We start from the raw sequence: 16,167 nt of genomic DNA, 5'->3' as shown, positions 1-16,167 counted from the left end.
GCAATTAATGAAGTAAATCGATAGGTAGCAGGACATTGAGTCTCCAATTTCTTTTTTGTTGTCTGTACACACAGAATTACTTGGACAACTTCTGGCCCGATTTAAAAGCCGCTCAAGAGCTTTTGGATTCCATATTCCAGTCGCGACGGGAACGGGAAAGCGAAAGCCATGAAAACAGTGGGAAGGAATACCCTGAGCATCTCCCTATAGAAACCCTGGAAGCTGGAATCAAATCAGGACACTACATCCAGGTGACGCTTCCAACGCACGCACAGAAAGCTGAAATAACAGAGGGGGAATTATCAATTTCTGACCTCAAAGTAGCTCGACACAGAGCCTTTCAGCGTGAGCTTACTTTAAGCTTCCAAGGATCTTTCTTTTAAAATTTGTAGACCAGATCTGGCAATCTGGCCAAGTGGGTTGATTTTGCTAGAGTCAGCTGCAGACACCAAAAGAAGCAGACCTGTACAGAATCATATAATCCGCAAGCTGTGCTTTTATAATATTTCTGTGCAGTTTTTTTTTTCCCCCTGGAAATAATGGTGAAAATGTAGAGGGTCAGAGATACAGTATGTCAAAATGGGTACGGGAAATTCCTGAAAATAGGAGCCCTTCCTATGTTTTTCATCTCTCTTGCTCTTTTCTCTCAATAATATAAAATTGTCATTTTCTCTGTAGGCAAAACCAGGGCCCAGAATCTTGCTGCCATCTCTATGCTGGCTTTTGTAGAATTACGGAATTGGTAGGGAAAAAAAACCCAAATCCACAAAATGAAGATCTGGAGCGTTTAGCAGCAATTTATTTTCGATAATTTGAAAACGGCCTGACAATTAGTAATAAAAAATTAGCCGTTTATGACTCTGAAAATGGCATAGCGAAGCAACTGTAATAAACGGCGCGCAGCTGGCCAGATAAAATAAATAACATCTGGCTTCGCTGATGGTGTTTGCCACAAGCGATTCTTTAAAGAAAGGGGGGGAAGCTAATAGGAAGGAGGCCAGTCAGATTTATTAAGCCACAAGGTGGATATCATGTCATCAGCAACAGCGAGTATGTCCCAAGGGTGCTTTTTTTCAAGAGGCAACTGGACTTTCTAGTTTTTCTTTGAAGACATTTCTCTTCTCATCCAGGAAGCTTCTCTGAAGAGCTGAAGAAGCTTCTTGGATGAGGAGCGAAACGTATTCAAAGAAAAACCAGAAAGTCCAGTTGCCTCCCAGCCAGTGTGGTTTGCTGCTTAAGGGGTCGAATTATTATTATTTTTTTTAATTGAAAAAGTTTTAAAACAACAATTAAATTTTTCCCCCTCCCCCACCTTCCCCTGTCCCTCCAAACCCCCCCCCCCCCGACTTCCCGGAGCAAACACAAGGTATAGTTCATTAAACAAACAGTCATACATTAAATTTTTAAAATCTAACACAATTATAATCCTTCTCTCCCACATAACCTGACTTCTTCCATTAAAATCAAAAACAACATCCTTCATTCAAAGGCAATCCGAAATTCCTTAATCTGATATCTATTTTGAATATAATCAATCCAGTTCTTCCATTCATTTAAATATTTTTCTTGAGTACTGTTGGAGATGTAATTGTGATGATGCTACATATTTTCATGTATGGTGGACTTGTAAGAAAATTAAGTCTTTCTGGATAAGAATCTGGTGGATTATGCAGAATGTTCTGAAGAAGAAGATAAAGTTCCTACCGCAATTTTTCCTTTTGGGAATAACAACGGACTGTACAGTGATTGAGACTAAGTTGATTTTGAACTTAATAACAGCAGCAAGACTGTTGATTGGACAATATTGGAAGAAAAAAGAATTACCCACAATAGAAGAATGGATATTGAAAGTTTCCAATTTGGCTGAGATGGCTAAAATCTCAGCCTTTTTGAAAGGGGTCGAATTATTAAGAGCAGCAGAAGTTCATGTTTAAATCTTGCCTTGCCATGAAAACTGAGTGACTTCAAGTTGCTAAGGTTGGAGACCCCTGGTCTAGGCTACCTCTCAGGGTTGCAGTTGTAGGGAAAATTAAAGGTACAGTTACCCCGACTTACAACACTTCATTTAGTGACTGTTTGAAGTTACAACGGGATTGAAAAAAGTGACTTATGCCTGTCTTTCCCACTTATGCCCGTTGCAGCATCCTGATGGTCATGTGATCAAAATTCAGACATTTGGCAACTGGCATGTACTTATGACTGTTGCAGGGCCATGTGATCCCCTTCTGTGACCTCCTGACAAGCAAAGTCAGTGGGGAAGCCAGATTCACTTAACAACCGTCTTACCAGCTTAACAACTTCAGTGATTCACTTAACAATGTCTGGCAAGGAAGGTCGCAAAATGGGGCAAAGCTCACTTAACCAGTGTCTCACTTAACAACAGATGTTGGGATCAATTGCGGTTGCAAATCGAGGACTGCCTGTATTGCATTCACCTAGATCGGAATTTCCCAACCTTGGAAACCTTTAAGACTTGTAGATTTCAACTCCCAGAATTCCCCAGCCGGCTTCTCACGAAAGCAAGTTTAATGGGGGAAGCTGGATTTGCTTAACAACGTAATGATTCACTTAGAAGCTGTGGTGGTACACTTAACAACCATGCCAAAAAGGTCATAAAATCAGATGCAAATCACCCAGCAAGTGGCTTGCTTAACAGCCGAAATCCTGGTCCCACTTATGGTCGTAAATCAAGGACTACCTGTATTAAAAATATTTGAGTACAGAGTCATCCCCCTCCTGAGGTTTCTCATCCTTCCTGATCAGGAGCAACTTCGCTTTGCTGCACGTGACTTTATTTTTAAAATACTTATTTATTTCGTGCACGAATACAAATAGGCATTTTGGGATACCTAAACCGTTTGGCTCGTAAAAAATTCTCAGCATTCCTCCAGGCAGCACTTAGACTTAAAAGAATGTCAGCCAGGAAATCAAACAAAGGATATTCAGGACAAATAAAAATAAATAGGGGCTGCCATTCATTTCTGTCCCGTGGACGGCTCTCTTTAGTATTCGAATCCTGAAGCAATTTGTATACTAAATATTTCAAAAACCCTTCACGTTTCAATTATTCACTTATCTTAGACCACGACCGACGGTTTTCATTCAGTTCCTGATACTCTGATACAGGAAAGAGCTGTTCTTAGCAATATAATTGAGAAAAAAACCTCCCATTTGTATAATCATAGAACTAAAATAAACCAAGGCTTACCCGTGCATGATTCTGAAACAGCTTTGCAATTCAAAGGGGGAGAAAAGCCAATGCAATCCTAAGTAGGCATTGACTTTTTTAACAGAGGGATAGAAGTAAGATTGTGTGAAGCATTAGTACCACCTTAGAAGGCCTTGGTAAGTCCACACTTGGAATATCGTGTCCAGTTTTGGTTGCCATAATATCAAAAAAGATGTTGAGACTCTGTAAAGGGTGCAGAGAAAAGCAACAAAAATGATTAAGATTCTGGAGGCTAAAACGTATAAAGAATGGTTGCTGGAATTGGGTATTTCTAGTTTAATTAAAAGAAGGACCAAATGTGACATGATAGCAGTGTTCCAATATTTGAGGGGTTGCCACAAAGAAAAGTGAGTCAATTTATTCTGCAAAGCACCTGAAGGCAGGAAAAGAAACAATGGATGGAAACTAATCAAGGAGAAAAGCAACCTAGAACTAAGGAGAAATTTTCTAAAAGTGAGAACAATTAACCAGTGGAACAGAAGTTACCTTCAGAAGTTGTAGGGACTTCATTACTGGAGGCTTTTAAGAAGAGACTGGACAGCCATTATATCTGAAATGGTATGGGTGGGGAGTTGGATTGGAGGACCTCTGGGCTCCCTTCCAACTCTGTTACTCTGTTATTCATTTTTGTAGGGGGTCTTGAATGTGAATAAGCACAGAGCCCAAGTAGAGGCATTCATGCGATTTCAAGGCACTAGCAACAAAGAAAAAGGTGAGGACAAATTCAGCATATTCTGTTTGGCTCTCAAGCCAAGTCTGGTTTTGCCTTCCTATGCAATGTACACTTGAGGCAATTTAATTTAATTTAATTTAATTTAATTTTTTTTAAATGTATACCTCAGTCCATGGCCTAACTAGGCAATCTGAAAGAAAGGCTAGTTTAATGGGTGGAATCTACTTCTGACAAGGCTGCTTCTCTGTTTTTCTGACCTTTGCCCCTCTGTTTTGTTGCCGATATTATGGTGGGTTCAGTTGAACCTCAGGGTCATTTTGGGAATGGGTTCCCCAAAGCTGTTGAGGATACTTGGAACAGGAATGGATTGGATTGGGATAAACATTAGTAAGATAATATCCTGCAATGTTGGGCAGCTTTTTTAAAAAACAACAACAAGCCATATCTTAACAGTTATTATGTTAAAATGAGGGCTTTTTTGCATATTTTATTTTTAAAATAATTATTGTTCAGCTTTAATTAATTATTCATCATTTAATGGATCATGTCTTATCCATGAATATGCCTAATTAGCAAACCGAAGTAGATTGAAAATCTCCTGGGTTTTTTTCCCCCCTCCTCTTTAATGCTGGAGATACTTGTTCTCTTGATCCATATTTTTCTTCCTTGGTACCTAGATCTCAAGACAGATGTTCTCATTTACGGCACAAAAGCCCGGAATAGGGCAATCCATGGGGATGTGGTGGCCGTGGAATTATTGCCCCAGAAGGAGTGGAAAGGACGGACGGCTGCCCTCGGAGAGAATGAGGGCGAAGAGAAAACTCCTGGGGAAGTTTATGGTGAACCCATGCCTACCGGTACGTGGCTGAGAAGAAGACCTGTTGAGACCAGGATTCTGTTTTGATCGGCTGCCAACCCCAGTTATACTTCTGTTGTATTATCAAGTGTAATGTAGGTCTTCGGGGAGAGGATATTGGGGTGCGTAAGTCAGGGATGGGTTACGGTCTAGGGCTTAATCATGTGTGCATTCTGAAATTCTGAAAGAGCAACCAGGATGATGAGGGGACTGGAGACTAAAACGTATGAAGAACGGTTGCAGGAACTGGGCATGGCTAGTCTAGTGAAGAGAAGGACCAGGGGAGACATGATAGCAGTCTTCCAATATTTGAGGGGCTACCACAGAGAGGAAGGGGTCAAGCTATTTTCTAAGGCATCGGAGGCCAGACAAGGAACAATGGATGGAAACTGACCAAGGAGAGATTCAACCTGGAAATAAGGAGGAATTTTCTGACAGTGAGAACCATCAACCCATGGAACAGAAGTTGCCTTCAGAAGTTGTGGGAGCTTCATCACTGGAGGCTTTCAAGAAGAGACTGGATTGCCATCTGTCAGAAATGGTGTAGGGTCTCTTGCTTGGGCGGGGGGGGGTTGGACTAGATGACCTGCAAGGTCCCTTCCAACTCTGTTCATCTGATAATTGGCATCGGTTTCCCTTCCAGGCAAAGTGGTGGGCATTCTGCAAAAGAACTGGCGTGAGTATGTGGTCACTTTCCCATCCAGGGAAGAGAATCAGTTGCACAGCAAAAACGCCCAGAAGGTTCTTGTGACCCCTTGGGATTACAGGATCCCTAAAATCCGAATAAGCACTCAGCAGGCTGAGGCATTGCAGGTGAGAGCGGTGGTTTGGCGTTCCCTCAGAGTCCAGGGTGTTTGTGAGCGAGCGAGCGTATTTTCTGGTCTTCTAACACCTGATGTGCTTTCGCGTCAGGATTTCCGGGTTGTCGTGCGTATAGATTCTTGGGAATCAACCTCGCTGTACCCCAACGGACATTTTGTGCGGGTCGTGGGCCGGATAGGCGATCTCGAAGGAGAAATACAAACGATTCTGGTGGAGAATTCCATTTCAGTTAGTCCTTTCTCCGAGGCACAGGTAAGCGCTTGTTGTTCTTGGGTTTCTTTGCTGAAATTTAATTTAATTTAATTTAATTTAATTTAATATTTAATTTAATTTAATTTTAGGGGCAGGACACAAGTAGCCCTCGACTTACAACCGTTCGCTCAGTGACCATTCAAAGCTACAACAGAATTGAAAAAAGAGACTTGTTTTTCACACTTACAACTCTTGCAAGCCTCCCCGTGGTCACATGGTCAAAATTTGGATGCCTGGCATCGTTCAGTGTTTATAACGGCTGCAATGTCCCAGGGTTGTGTGGTCACCCAATTTACACCAACTTCAGAGGTTTCTGCCCAAAATTGGATATCTTTGGCCTTGGATGATTGAGTCTTCGTTGACATATTGCAAGCCATTTTGGGGGGAAACCTCTGAAGTCGGTGTGGCAAGAAATGGTACATTCCTATGACTCTCTGACATTCTACCTCAGTGGTTCTCAACCTTTATAGTGCTGCAACCCCTTTAATACAATTCCCCACGATGTGGCGACCCCAACCATAAAATTATTTTCGTTTTGAATTTATTGCGCCTGAAGCCATATTGGCTAGCGATCTGACCTGCTTGCGATTGCCTTGAGGACGGAGGCATTAAAGCAGAGACTCCTCCCCTATTAAGTTTATCAGCCTGAAGCCAAATTAGGCTAGTGATTGGGAGTGATTGCAGCTGGCTTGAGAGGGAGACATCAGAGCAAAGATTTCTCTCTTTTTTTAATTCATCGCACCTGAAGCCGAATTCGGCTAGTGATTTGAAGAGCCTGCAGCTGGCTTGTGGAGTCAACCATTGGAGTGCGATTCTTCGACTCGCAAGTATACTTCCCATATTTCTGATGGTCTTAGGCGACCCCTGGCAAATCGTCATTCGACCCCCAATGGGGTCCCGACCCACAGGTTGAGAACCGCTGTTCTACCTAACTAATTTTGCTCTGACTGATGACGTTTGGATGAGCAGTGAACCATCTCAGATGAACAAAGTGCTAGCTGTCCATCCCAAATTTTATTTATTTTATTTATTTTATTTTATTTTATTCAATTTTTATACCGCCCTTCTCCCGAAGGACTCAGGGCGGTGTACAGCCAAGTAAAAAATCACAGTATCAATATTAAAAGAGATTAAAACAAACATATTATAAAGTGGCCAGATTTAAAACGAATTAAAATATTAAAATATAAATAACCCAATAAAATTTTAACCCAATAAAATTTTAGGCCAGTCCCGCTTGAATAAATAAGTGCGTTTTCAGCTCACGGCGAAAGGTCCGAAGATCAGGCACTTGACGTAGACCAGGGGGAAGCTCATTCCAGAGCGTGGGAGCTCCCACAGAGAAGGCCCTTCCCCTGGGGGCCGCCAGCCGACATTGTTTGGTGGACGGCACCCTGAGAAGGTCCTCTCTGTGTGAGCGTACGGGTCAGTGGGAGGCAAAAGGTAACAGCAGGCGGTCCCGTAAGTACCCGGGTCCTAAGCCATGGAGCGCTTTAAAGGTGGTGACCAAAATCTTAAAGCGCACCCGGAAGACCACAGGAAGCCAGTGCAAGTTGCGCAGGAGTGGTGTTACATGGGAGCAACGAGTTGCTCCCACTATTACCCGCGCAGCTGCATTCTGGACTAACTGCAGCCTCCAGGTGCACTTCAAGGGCAGCCCCATGTAGAGAGCATTGCAATAATCCAGGCAGGAAGTTACGAGGGCATGAGTGACCGTGCATAAGGCATCCCGGTCAAGGAAGGGGCGCAACTGGCGCACCAAGCATACTTGGTGGAAGGCCCTCTTGGAGACGGCCACCAAATGATCGTCAAACGACAGCCGCCCATCCAAGAGGACACCCAAGTTGCGCACCCTCTCCGTTGGGGCCAATAACTCGCCCCCCACAGCCAGCTGCGGCTGCAGCTGACTGAACCGGGGTGCCGGCATCCACAGCCACTCCGTCTTGGAGGGATTGAGCTTGAGTCTGTTTCTCCCCATCCAGACCCGTACGGCTTCCAGACACCGGGACAGCACTTCGACAGCTTCGTTGGGGTGGTCCGGGGTGGAAAAGTACAGCTGAGTATCGTCAACGTACAAATGATAACTCACCCCAAAACCACTGATGACCTCGCCCAGCGGCTTCATGTAGATGTTGAACAGGAGGGGCGATAGAATCGACACCTGAGGCACCCCACAAGTGAGGGTGAAAGTGAGCTGAAAGGCTGTAGAGATTCTCAGTCATCCAGGTCATGGGTGTCCCAAAGGTGTTTTTTCAGGAGGCAATTGGACTTTCTTTGTTTTTCTTTGAAGACGTTTCGCTTCTCATCCAAGGAGCTTCTTCAGCTCTGAGTGGATGGTGAGGAATGGAAGATTTATATTCCTTGCAGACAGCTGGTCATTTGCATCCTTTTAGAGAGTCATTGAGGCCCCTTGGAAGTTTGTCTGTGTCCTCGGGGTCACCTGAGTGGTGCTCCTGGTTCCTGTAGTCTGCAATTTTTTCCTCTGGAAATCCATTCCTCCTCCCACACCATTCCAAGGGTGTTCATCCCAAATTGTAGAGTTAAAAGTCTGTAGAGATTATCAGCCATCCAGGTTGTGGTTGTCCCAACATGGTTGTGCCACGGACCCCCATGGACGGCAGGTAGAGAAATTATACCAGTGCTCAGTTTATGACGAAGCGCTCTCGTTGTCTCACTCTTTGTTCCTGTAGATGTGTGAGATGCCCACTCTCATCCCGGAGAAGCCATGGCAAGTCAGTCCCGAAGAGCAGCAGAAGCGCCTCGATCTGAGAGAGACCCATTTGGTCTTCAGCATTGACCCCAAAGGCTGCGAAGATGTGGATGACGCCCTCTCCATCAGGCTCCTTCCCAATGGTAACCTGGAACTGGGCGTCCACATTGCCGACGTAACTCATTTTGTGGCCGCCAATTCTTACACCGATACGGAGGCCAAAGCGAGGTAGGCCTTTTTTCCATTTAATAGCAAGGGGGATCTTCATTGAAGAAACAACAGCTAGTCCTCAACCTCCAACAGGTTCATTTAATGACCATTCAAAGTCACAATGGCACTGAAAAAAGTGACATATGACGGCTTTCCACACTTACAACCTACAGCCTCCCCATGGTCATGTGATCGAAATGCAGATGCCTGGGAACTGACTCGTATTTATGACGGTTGCAGTGTCCCGGGGTCATGCGATCCCCTTTTGTGACCTTCCCACAAGCAAAGTCCATGGGGAAGCCAGATTCACTTAACAGCCAGGTTACTAACTTAACAACTGCAGTGATTCACTTAACAACTGTGGCAAAAAATGGGGCAAAACTCACTGAACAACTGTCTTGCTTAGCAGCAGAAATTGTGGTTGTGAGTCAAGGACTATCTGTGTCCCAAGAATATTATGCTCTGAATTTTGATCACGTGACCGTGGGAGATGCTGCAACGGTCGTCAATGTGAAAAATGGTCCTGTCAATATTTTTTTCCCCACTGCCGTCGTAACTTTGAATGGTCACTAAACAAACAGCTGTAAGTCAAGGACTGCCTTTACGATTTGCCCAAATTATTTTTAGCCTTTGTGCTACTCCTGATTTTATTGGTTTCTAACGTCACATTTTCCTTAATTATGATGTGCTTAGATAATTCACAGTTGGTTAGGGCTGTGAAATGGGCTGAGCCATAAACCGTGGTTTATTTATCACAGTTGCTGAAAGAATCAACAAGCTCCGTTATGTCCTCATATAAAATATGAGCCCAACATTAATCTGTTTTCGTTTTTCTTCTCTGTTAAAACTTCCTTGTTTCTGCTAAAAACAATTATTCTGAACTAAACTTGAGTCACTCTTCTCTCCTGAACAGTTCTTACAGTTTTCTTGGCAAGATCTTGGGAATGGTTTGCCATTGGCTGCTTCCTAGGGCTGAGACAAGAGTGACTGGCCCAAAGTCAGCCAGCTGGCTTTTGGGCCTCAGAAAAGGCTCAGAAAAGGCTAGAACTCAGGTTCTCCTGGTATCTGGCCTAAGGCCTTAACCACACCACCAGACTGGCTCTCAACAAAGATTAACATGTTATCATGAATCCAACATGAAAGCTACACCTCTTGTCTAGATAAAATTGTTTTACAGTCAGTAATTAAAAGCCTGAACACATCTGAATATGCTACCAAGCAAGCTGCCTGGAGCTGGTCAGGCAGTTGCCAGGAGTCAAGACTGAATCAAAGGCTTAAAAAATAACCATGGTGCTACAAGGTGTATCTTAATTTTTTTTTAAGCTTCAACATGTGCAATGAGAGAAAAAAACTGTTGACTACTTTTGCTCCTGATTTCTTTAGGGCTACTACTTACTACTTAGCTGATCGTCGTTACGACATGTTGCCTGCCATTTTGAGTGCCAATTTATGCTCTCTTCTTGGGAACGTGGACAGGTGAGTTTTAAGCCTTATCAGCTCCTTGCAATGGAGAAGCTAAGCTCCCCGTAGGCCTTTTCGCCAACACTAACTCTGTGGGAACTATGACTCTAAATATAAAGACTTGGCAGTCTTTTAACTAAGAAAATACAGGCTGCCTTCCTGCCAAGTGCATGACTGGGTTCACCCACTGCAGTAAAAGCCACTGGTTTTCCAGTCAGGTATGAAAAAACTCTATTTGGTTGGATTTGCACTTCATATTAGCTCCAAGCCTGTTAGCTTTGCTAGTGCTGACAAAAAGCATTACCTGGAATACGAGCTCTGTTTTCATTATAGGGTTACAGTAGCAGAATCTTGCAAACTTTGCCTAGGACAGAGGTCGGCAACCTGTGGCTCTGGAGCCGCATGTGGCTTTTTCATCCCTCTGCTGTGGCTCCCTGTCGCCGGTCAGCTACACAATTGATAAGGCTTTCAGTTAGGACAGGTAGTGGAAAAAGGAGGCCACGCTAGGAGGATACTCTATGGTAGGGGAACCGGACTTCTGGTCAGCTCCAGAATTGAACGGAGGGCTTCCGGTTAGGACCTTTGTGGCTCTTTGGGTTTTTAAGGTTGCCAACCTCTGTTCTAGGAAAAGATTGGACAACCATTTGTTTGAAATGGTATAGGGTCTCCAGCTTGAGCAGGGGGTTGGAACAGAAGACCTCTAAGGTCCCTTTCAAGTCTGTTATTCAACTCAGTTAAGAAGGTGGTGGCGCAGTGGCTAGAATGCAGTATTGTAGGCTACTTCTGCTGACTGCCAATTGCCAGATTTCGGTAGTTCGATCCTGACCGGCTCAAGGTTGATTCAAGGCTCCTTCCTTCCTTCCGAGGTGGGTCAAATGAGGACCCAAATTGTTGGGGGCAATATGCTGACTCTGTAAACTGCTTAGAGAGGGCTGTAAGGCATAAGTCTAAGTACTACTATTGCTAATAGACAGAATCTTGCCAGACTAAAACTATAACCTTCTAACGTAATAGATACAGTCTGGGAGATTCTAGGGTGTGGCTACCTTGGACCTTTTCCTCCCTTCTTCCTTAACCAGTTCAGGGCTGCATAATCTCTTATTTTGGGCCTCTCTCTGGAATCTGTGGTTCCTCCCTGTCCTCCTCCAGCTGCACATTCATTAAATTTCATTTTTACTCTTTGGAAAGCCAGGGAGGGTCCCTTCTGAGATGTTTCCCACGCCCTTCCTCCTCCTGCAGGCTGAGACAAGTACCGCGTTTCCCCAAAAATAAACCCCGTCTTATATTTTTTTTGAACCCTGAAATAAGCGCTTGGCCTTATTTTCGGGGAGGTTTTATTATTTTGGGGCGCGTGGAACAAGATGGGGCTCCTCTTGCCGTCTTACCTGATTTCCAGCTCTGCGTTTAAATATTTTCCGGAAAAGCTTATATTCGGAGGAGGGGAGGATTATTTTAGCGCATGCGCTCAAAAGCCCAATTGGGCTTATTATCGGGGGATGTCTTATTTTCGGGGAAACAGGGTACATGCCAGCTGTCCGGCCTGCACTCTCCTTCCTGTCTCCCAAGATATTCTCGCGGGAACCTTCAGAGTTGGTTTTCACCAGAACTGTGCCAATATGATATATATCCAATAAAACTGTTCTTGGAGGAATTTACCTGCTTCCGAGTTCTGTCGTGTCCCACTCCCCCTCCGACGACCGGGTCTAGGAAGTCTGTATCAGCCTCTGCAGCTTTGCCAAATTCCTCCGAGGTTTCTCAGGGCAGGCAGGAGTCCAGGTTGTGACTTCAGCAAACTAGATGAGACTTTGCTTGACTCAAAGTTGGAATGCCAAAAGCAGATCCTTTATATAGGCTGTGGGGTGTGGCTCCATGACTCAGCATTTATCCAGGCCTGCCCCTCCCTTCCTTCCTGGCGTCGCCTCTCAGATCTCCGGAAGCGAGGATCCTCCCACTTTGAATTGTCTTCTGCTGTTTGAGAAAGGGAGGGGTCAGAAGGAGTAGGCCCGAGTAATTCCAATCCGTGGCTGACTTCCTCTGATGGCTGAGCCAAAGGAACACACGCCGTATGAGTGAGGTTTGTTTGTTCATTCCTGACATCTTGTCCGGGCATGGGGCCAGGGCCGGGGGCTGGAGGCATGACAGGCTGTTCATCTTCATTATTAGACTCCGAGTCTGATAGCAGGCCCGAGAGGAGACGGGAGGGGCCCAGCTGAGGAGAGGAGGGAGGACGAGGCACAACAAGTTCTGTGTGCTATGGGTGTATTACTTGGAACCCTGACCCATTGCTTCTAAGTGTCTTCATCAGGGATAGTTTGTATATATTTTTTTCCAGGTATGCCGTGAGCGTTATCTGGGATCTGGACAAGGCCTCTTATGAAATAAAGAGAGTCCGGTACAAGAGAACCATCATTCGCTCTTCTTACAAACTCTTTTATGAGGCCGCGCAGGCTTTGCTAGAAGGAGACCTGACCGCTGCCGGGGAAATCCCAGAGCTCAAAAGCATGGAGGAAGATACACGGAAACAGAAGTTAGATGAACTGATGTGGGCCATCGGGAAGTTAACTGACGTTGCCCGCCATCTCCGCGCCAAACGCAGCAGCTATGGAGCCCTGGAGCTGGAAGGAGTGGAAATCAGGGTTCAGCTGGACGACAAGAAAAACATCGATGACCTCATCCCCCGGCAGCCGTTGGAAGTCCACGAGACAATAGCCGAGTGCATGATCCTGGCAAACCACTGGGTGGCCAAGAAGATATGGGAGGTGTTCCCCTACCAGGCGCTGCTTCGTCAGCACCCGCCACCCCGGCAGGAGTTTTTTTCCGAGGTCCGAGAATGCGCCAGTGCAAAAGGCTTTTCGATTGACACGCGGTAAGTAGATGTATTATTTGTTTAGCGTGTGGCATATGATACATGGAGTAGCAATATAAATTAACGTTTCAACTAAACGAATAGAACCCAATAAAAGATGAATGTCAAAAAGAGCTACGTTCAAGTAATAATGTCTAGCCCAGTGATGGCTAACCTTTTTGCAATCACGTGCCAGGAGGGGGGGGGTCGTGCATGTGCACCCCGCCCCCGCATATGTGACCTCCCCCTGCTCCTGGCATGTGATGGCCCAGAAGGCCTCTATTTCTCTCTCACCTAGCTCCAGAGCCTCTCTATGAGTCTGGGGAGGGCGAAAATGGCCTTCCCCACCCCACCCCAGGACCTCCGGAGGCCAGAAACGGCCCATTTACCAACTTCCAGTTGGACAGGAAGTGATTTTTTTGCTGTCCCCAGCCTCCAGAGACTCCTAGAGAGACTCTGGAGCCAGGTGAGAGAGAAAAATGGGCCTTTCCCACCACCACCCAGGCCCTCCGGAGGCAGGAAACAGCCTGTTTCCCTACTTCTGGTGGGCCCAGAAGGCCCGAAAATCAGCTGGGCTGGAGCTGAGCTTGCGTGCCCACTGATATGCTACACGCGTGCCATAGGTTCGCCATCATGGGTCTAGGCCAGTGGTTCTCAACCTTTATAGTGCTGCGACCCCTTTAATGCAATTCCCCACGATGTGGTGACCCCCAACCGTAAAATTATTTTCGTTTTGAATTTATCGCGCCTGAAGCCGTATTGGCTAGCGATCTGAACTTGCGATTGCCTTGAGGACGGAGGCATTAAAGCGGAGACTCCTCCCCTATTAAGTTTATCGCGCCTGAAACCAGGTTAGGCTAGCGATTGGGAGTGATTGCAGCTGGCTTGAGAGGGAGACATTTCAAAGATTTCTCTCTTTTTTAATTCATCGCGCCTGAAGCTGAATTCGGCTAGCGATTTGAAGAGCCTGCAGCTGGCTTGTGGAGTCAACCATTGGAGCCCGATTCTTCGACTGGCAAGTGTATTTCTCATATTTCCGATGGTCTTAGGCGACCCCTGGCAAATCGTCATTCGACCCCCAACGGGGTCCCGACCCACAGGTTGAGAACCGCTGGTCTAGGCCCTTTAACCACTGAAGTGCAGCCTTGTGTTCTGACCCAGCTCCCCAAACACGACAAACCCTCTGTGGTTAAATCAATGGTTTCTTTATTAGGAGCGCCAGCAACCCCGGCAAAAAGTTTCTCTCTCAACGCAGGCTAACAAGTCTGTCTGGACGGAAGATAAGTAGTTGTCTGCCACAACTATTCATCTCCACCCTCTGCTTTTTATCCCCAGAGCTAAGGTGGGGCTTCGTTAGCAGCGGTGGCTCTTCCGTCCCAAGGATTTCCACCACTCTCCTTTCCTCTGCCTTCTGCACATCTGTGCGTGAGGCACTGGACCCATCTGTTCCTCCTCTTCCTCATCAGCCACCTCCAGACCTGGGGGCTGTTGACTCCACATCTGAGGGCTGATGGACGGCCCAGGCTCCCACCTGTGTGTCTTTCTCTCTGCCAGCTCCATTCCCTCTTCTGCCTCGGAGCTCTCAGATTGCCTTGACGCTAACCCTGACTGAGGAGCAGTTGCTATGTCCCATTTATACAGAGAGTCCTGGCAGACGCTGTGTGAGGTGCGAATCCTATTTGGGATTGTCCATTGCTGATGTGGTAGTGAGCACTTATTCTAGGCCAGTGCTTCTCAAATAGTGGGGCGCGCCCCCCAGGGGGGGCGCGAGGCTCCATAAAGGGGGGCGCGTTTGACCTCGGCAAACAAGCTAAGCCCCGTGTTTATGTCTCTGTATCCAATCAGAGAACAACGGGAGCATCTGATTGGCTGTCCAAAACCCTTGTGACACGAGCCTGTCGGAGCCATCTTTAGTGTGGGACTGCCAGTACATGTGACTGCGCATGCTCCTCCCTTTCAAGGAGAAAAACGCCTGAAAGTCGCGCGGGGGGGCGTGAAAAATGTTTTCTTCTTCCTAGGGGGGCATGACAGAAAATAATTGAGAAGCACTTATTCTAGGCTAAGTAGAATGAGTATTCTACTGACAAGGATGTACGTGCATGGTAGGGCACGGGAAAATTCTCATTGTGGCGGTTCTCCAAGAGCATTTATAGCGATGTCAGACTTGTAAGCCATGAAACTCAGTTATACATCTTTGCCGCTTCAGCCATCCAAGCGGTACTGGTGAGCTTTCTCAGCCTCTGGAGTTTGTGTGGGTCCAAATAGGAAGAACTGCTTCAACTTAACTTAGCCAAGATTAATGTCTGTGGGCTTTAAGGACCCCTGTCTCTAGTCATTATGGTTTAGAGACGGTGTAACAATCTCTCGGGCATCTCCCCTGGATTTGCAACTCCTACTTGAACAGTGGCTGGTGGCCATACCCAGGAAAGTCTTTGCACAGTTTCATTTGGTGCATCAGTTGTGCGCATTCCTAGCTCTGGAAGCCTTCCTTCAAGGTCACCCACGCCTTATCACCTCTGGTTTGGATTGTTACAATAGACTGCACATCGGGCTGCCCTTGAACACCTTTTGAAAATTTCAGCTGGTCCAGGACTCCATGGCAGGAAACCATGATGCAGCTATGGGATACCAGCGTTGCATGAACTGCATTGCCTCCAACTGGGCTTCCCAGGGCAATTTAAAGTGGTAGTTTTTATCAGATTAACAGAGTTGGAAAAGGCCTTGTAGGTCATCTTGCCCAGCCCCCCACCCAAGCAGGAGACCCTACACCATTTCTGACAGATGGCAGTCCAGTCTCTTCTTGAAGACTTCCAGTGATGAAGCTTCCACAACTTCTGAAGCTGTTCTGTTGATTGATTGTTTTCATTGTCAGAAAATTTCTTCTTATTTCCAGGTTGCATCTCTCCTTGTTCAGTTTCCATCCATTATTCCTTGTCTGGCCTTCAGGTGCCTTGGAAAACAGCTTGACCCCCTTCCTCTCTGTGGCAGCCCCTCAAATATTGGAAGACTGCTATCTTATCTCCCCTGGTCCTTCTCTTCATTAGATTAGCCATGCCGAGTTCCTGCAACTGTTCATCATGTTTTAGCCTCCAGTCCCCTCATCATCCTG

The 16,167-nt window shown here is 46.0% G+C and overlaps 2 protein-coding genes across 3 annotated transcripts in view; one reads left to right on the top strand and one right to left on the bottom strand.

Annotated features, from left to right (window-relative positions):
- The window catches only part of DIS3L (DIS3 like exosome 3'-5' exoribonuclease), a 47,345-nt gene that overhangs the window by 25,610 nt on the left and 5,568 nt on the right, over positions 1-16,167 (top strand). For both annotated transcript variants that reach the window (XM_058156781.1, XM_058156782.1), the window contains 8 exons: positions 75-251; positions 3,863-3,941; positions 4,580-4,759; positions 5,402-5,571; positions 5,671-5,832; positions 8,523-8,770; positions 10,136-10,228; positions 12,546-13,079. In XM_058156781.1, the coding sequence (XP_058012764.1) occupies positions 75-251; positions 3,863-3,941; positions 4,580-4,759; positions 5,402-5,571; positions 5,671-5,832; positions 8,523-8,770; positions 10,136-10,228; positions 12,546-13,079 (1,643 nt within the window). The remainder of the gene's footprint in view (positions 1-74; positions 252-3,862; positions 3,942-4,579; positions 4,760-5,401; positions 5,572-5,670; positions 5,833-8,522; positions 8,771-10,135; positions 10,229-12,545; positions 13,080-16,167) is intronic.
- On the bottom strand, positions 5,846-8,008 carry LOC131184913 (uncharacterized). Its single transcript, XM_058156792.1, has 2 exons — positions 6,761-8,008; positions 5,846-6,278 (listed from the first exon to the last, which is right to left on the bottom strand). The coding sequence occupies exon 1, from the start codon at positions 7,955-7,957 to the stop codon at positions 7,259-7,261; it is 699 nt and encodes a 232-aa protein (XP_058012775.1). The 5' UTR covers positions 7,958-8,008; the 3' UTR covers positions 5,846-6,278; positions 6,761-7,258.

This window comes from Ahaetulla prasina, chromosome 13 (genome assembly GCF_028640845.1).
Source record: "Ahaetulla prasina isolate Xishuangbanna chromosome 13, ASM2864084v1, whole genome shotgun sequence".
NCBI classification, from domain to species: domain Eukaryota; kingdom Metazoa; phylum Chordata; class Lepidosauria; order Squamata; family Colubridae; genus Ahaetulla; species Ahaetulla prasina.
Note: the sequence above shows the minus strand (reverse complement) of the source record. Positions and strands in the feature narration are given on the sequence as shown.

Excerpts from the sequence above, each read along its gene's own strand:
- LOC131184913 (XM_058156792.1), bottom strand. The coding sequence starts at position 7,957 with ATGAAGCCGCTGGGCGAGGTCATCAGTGGTTTTGGGGTGAGTTATCAT.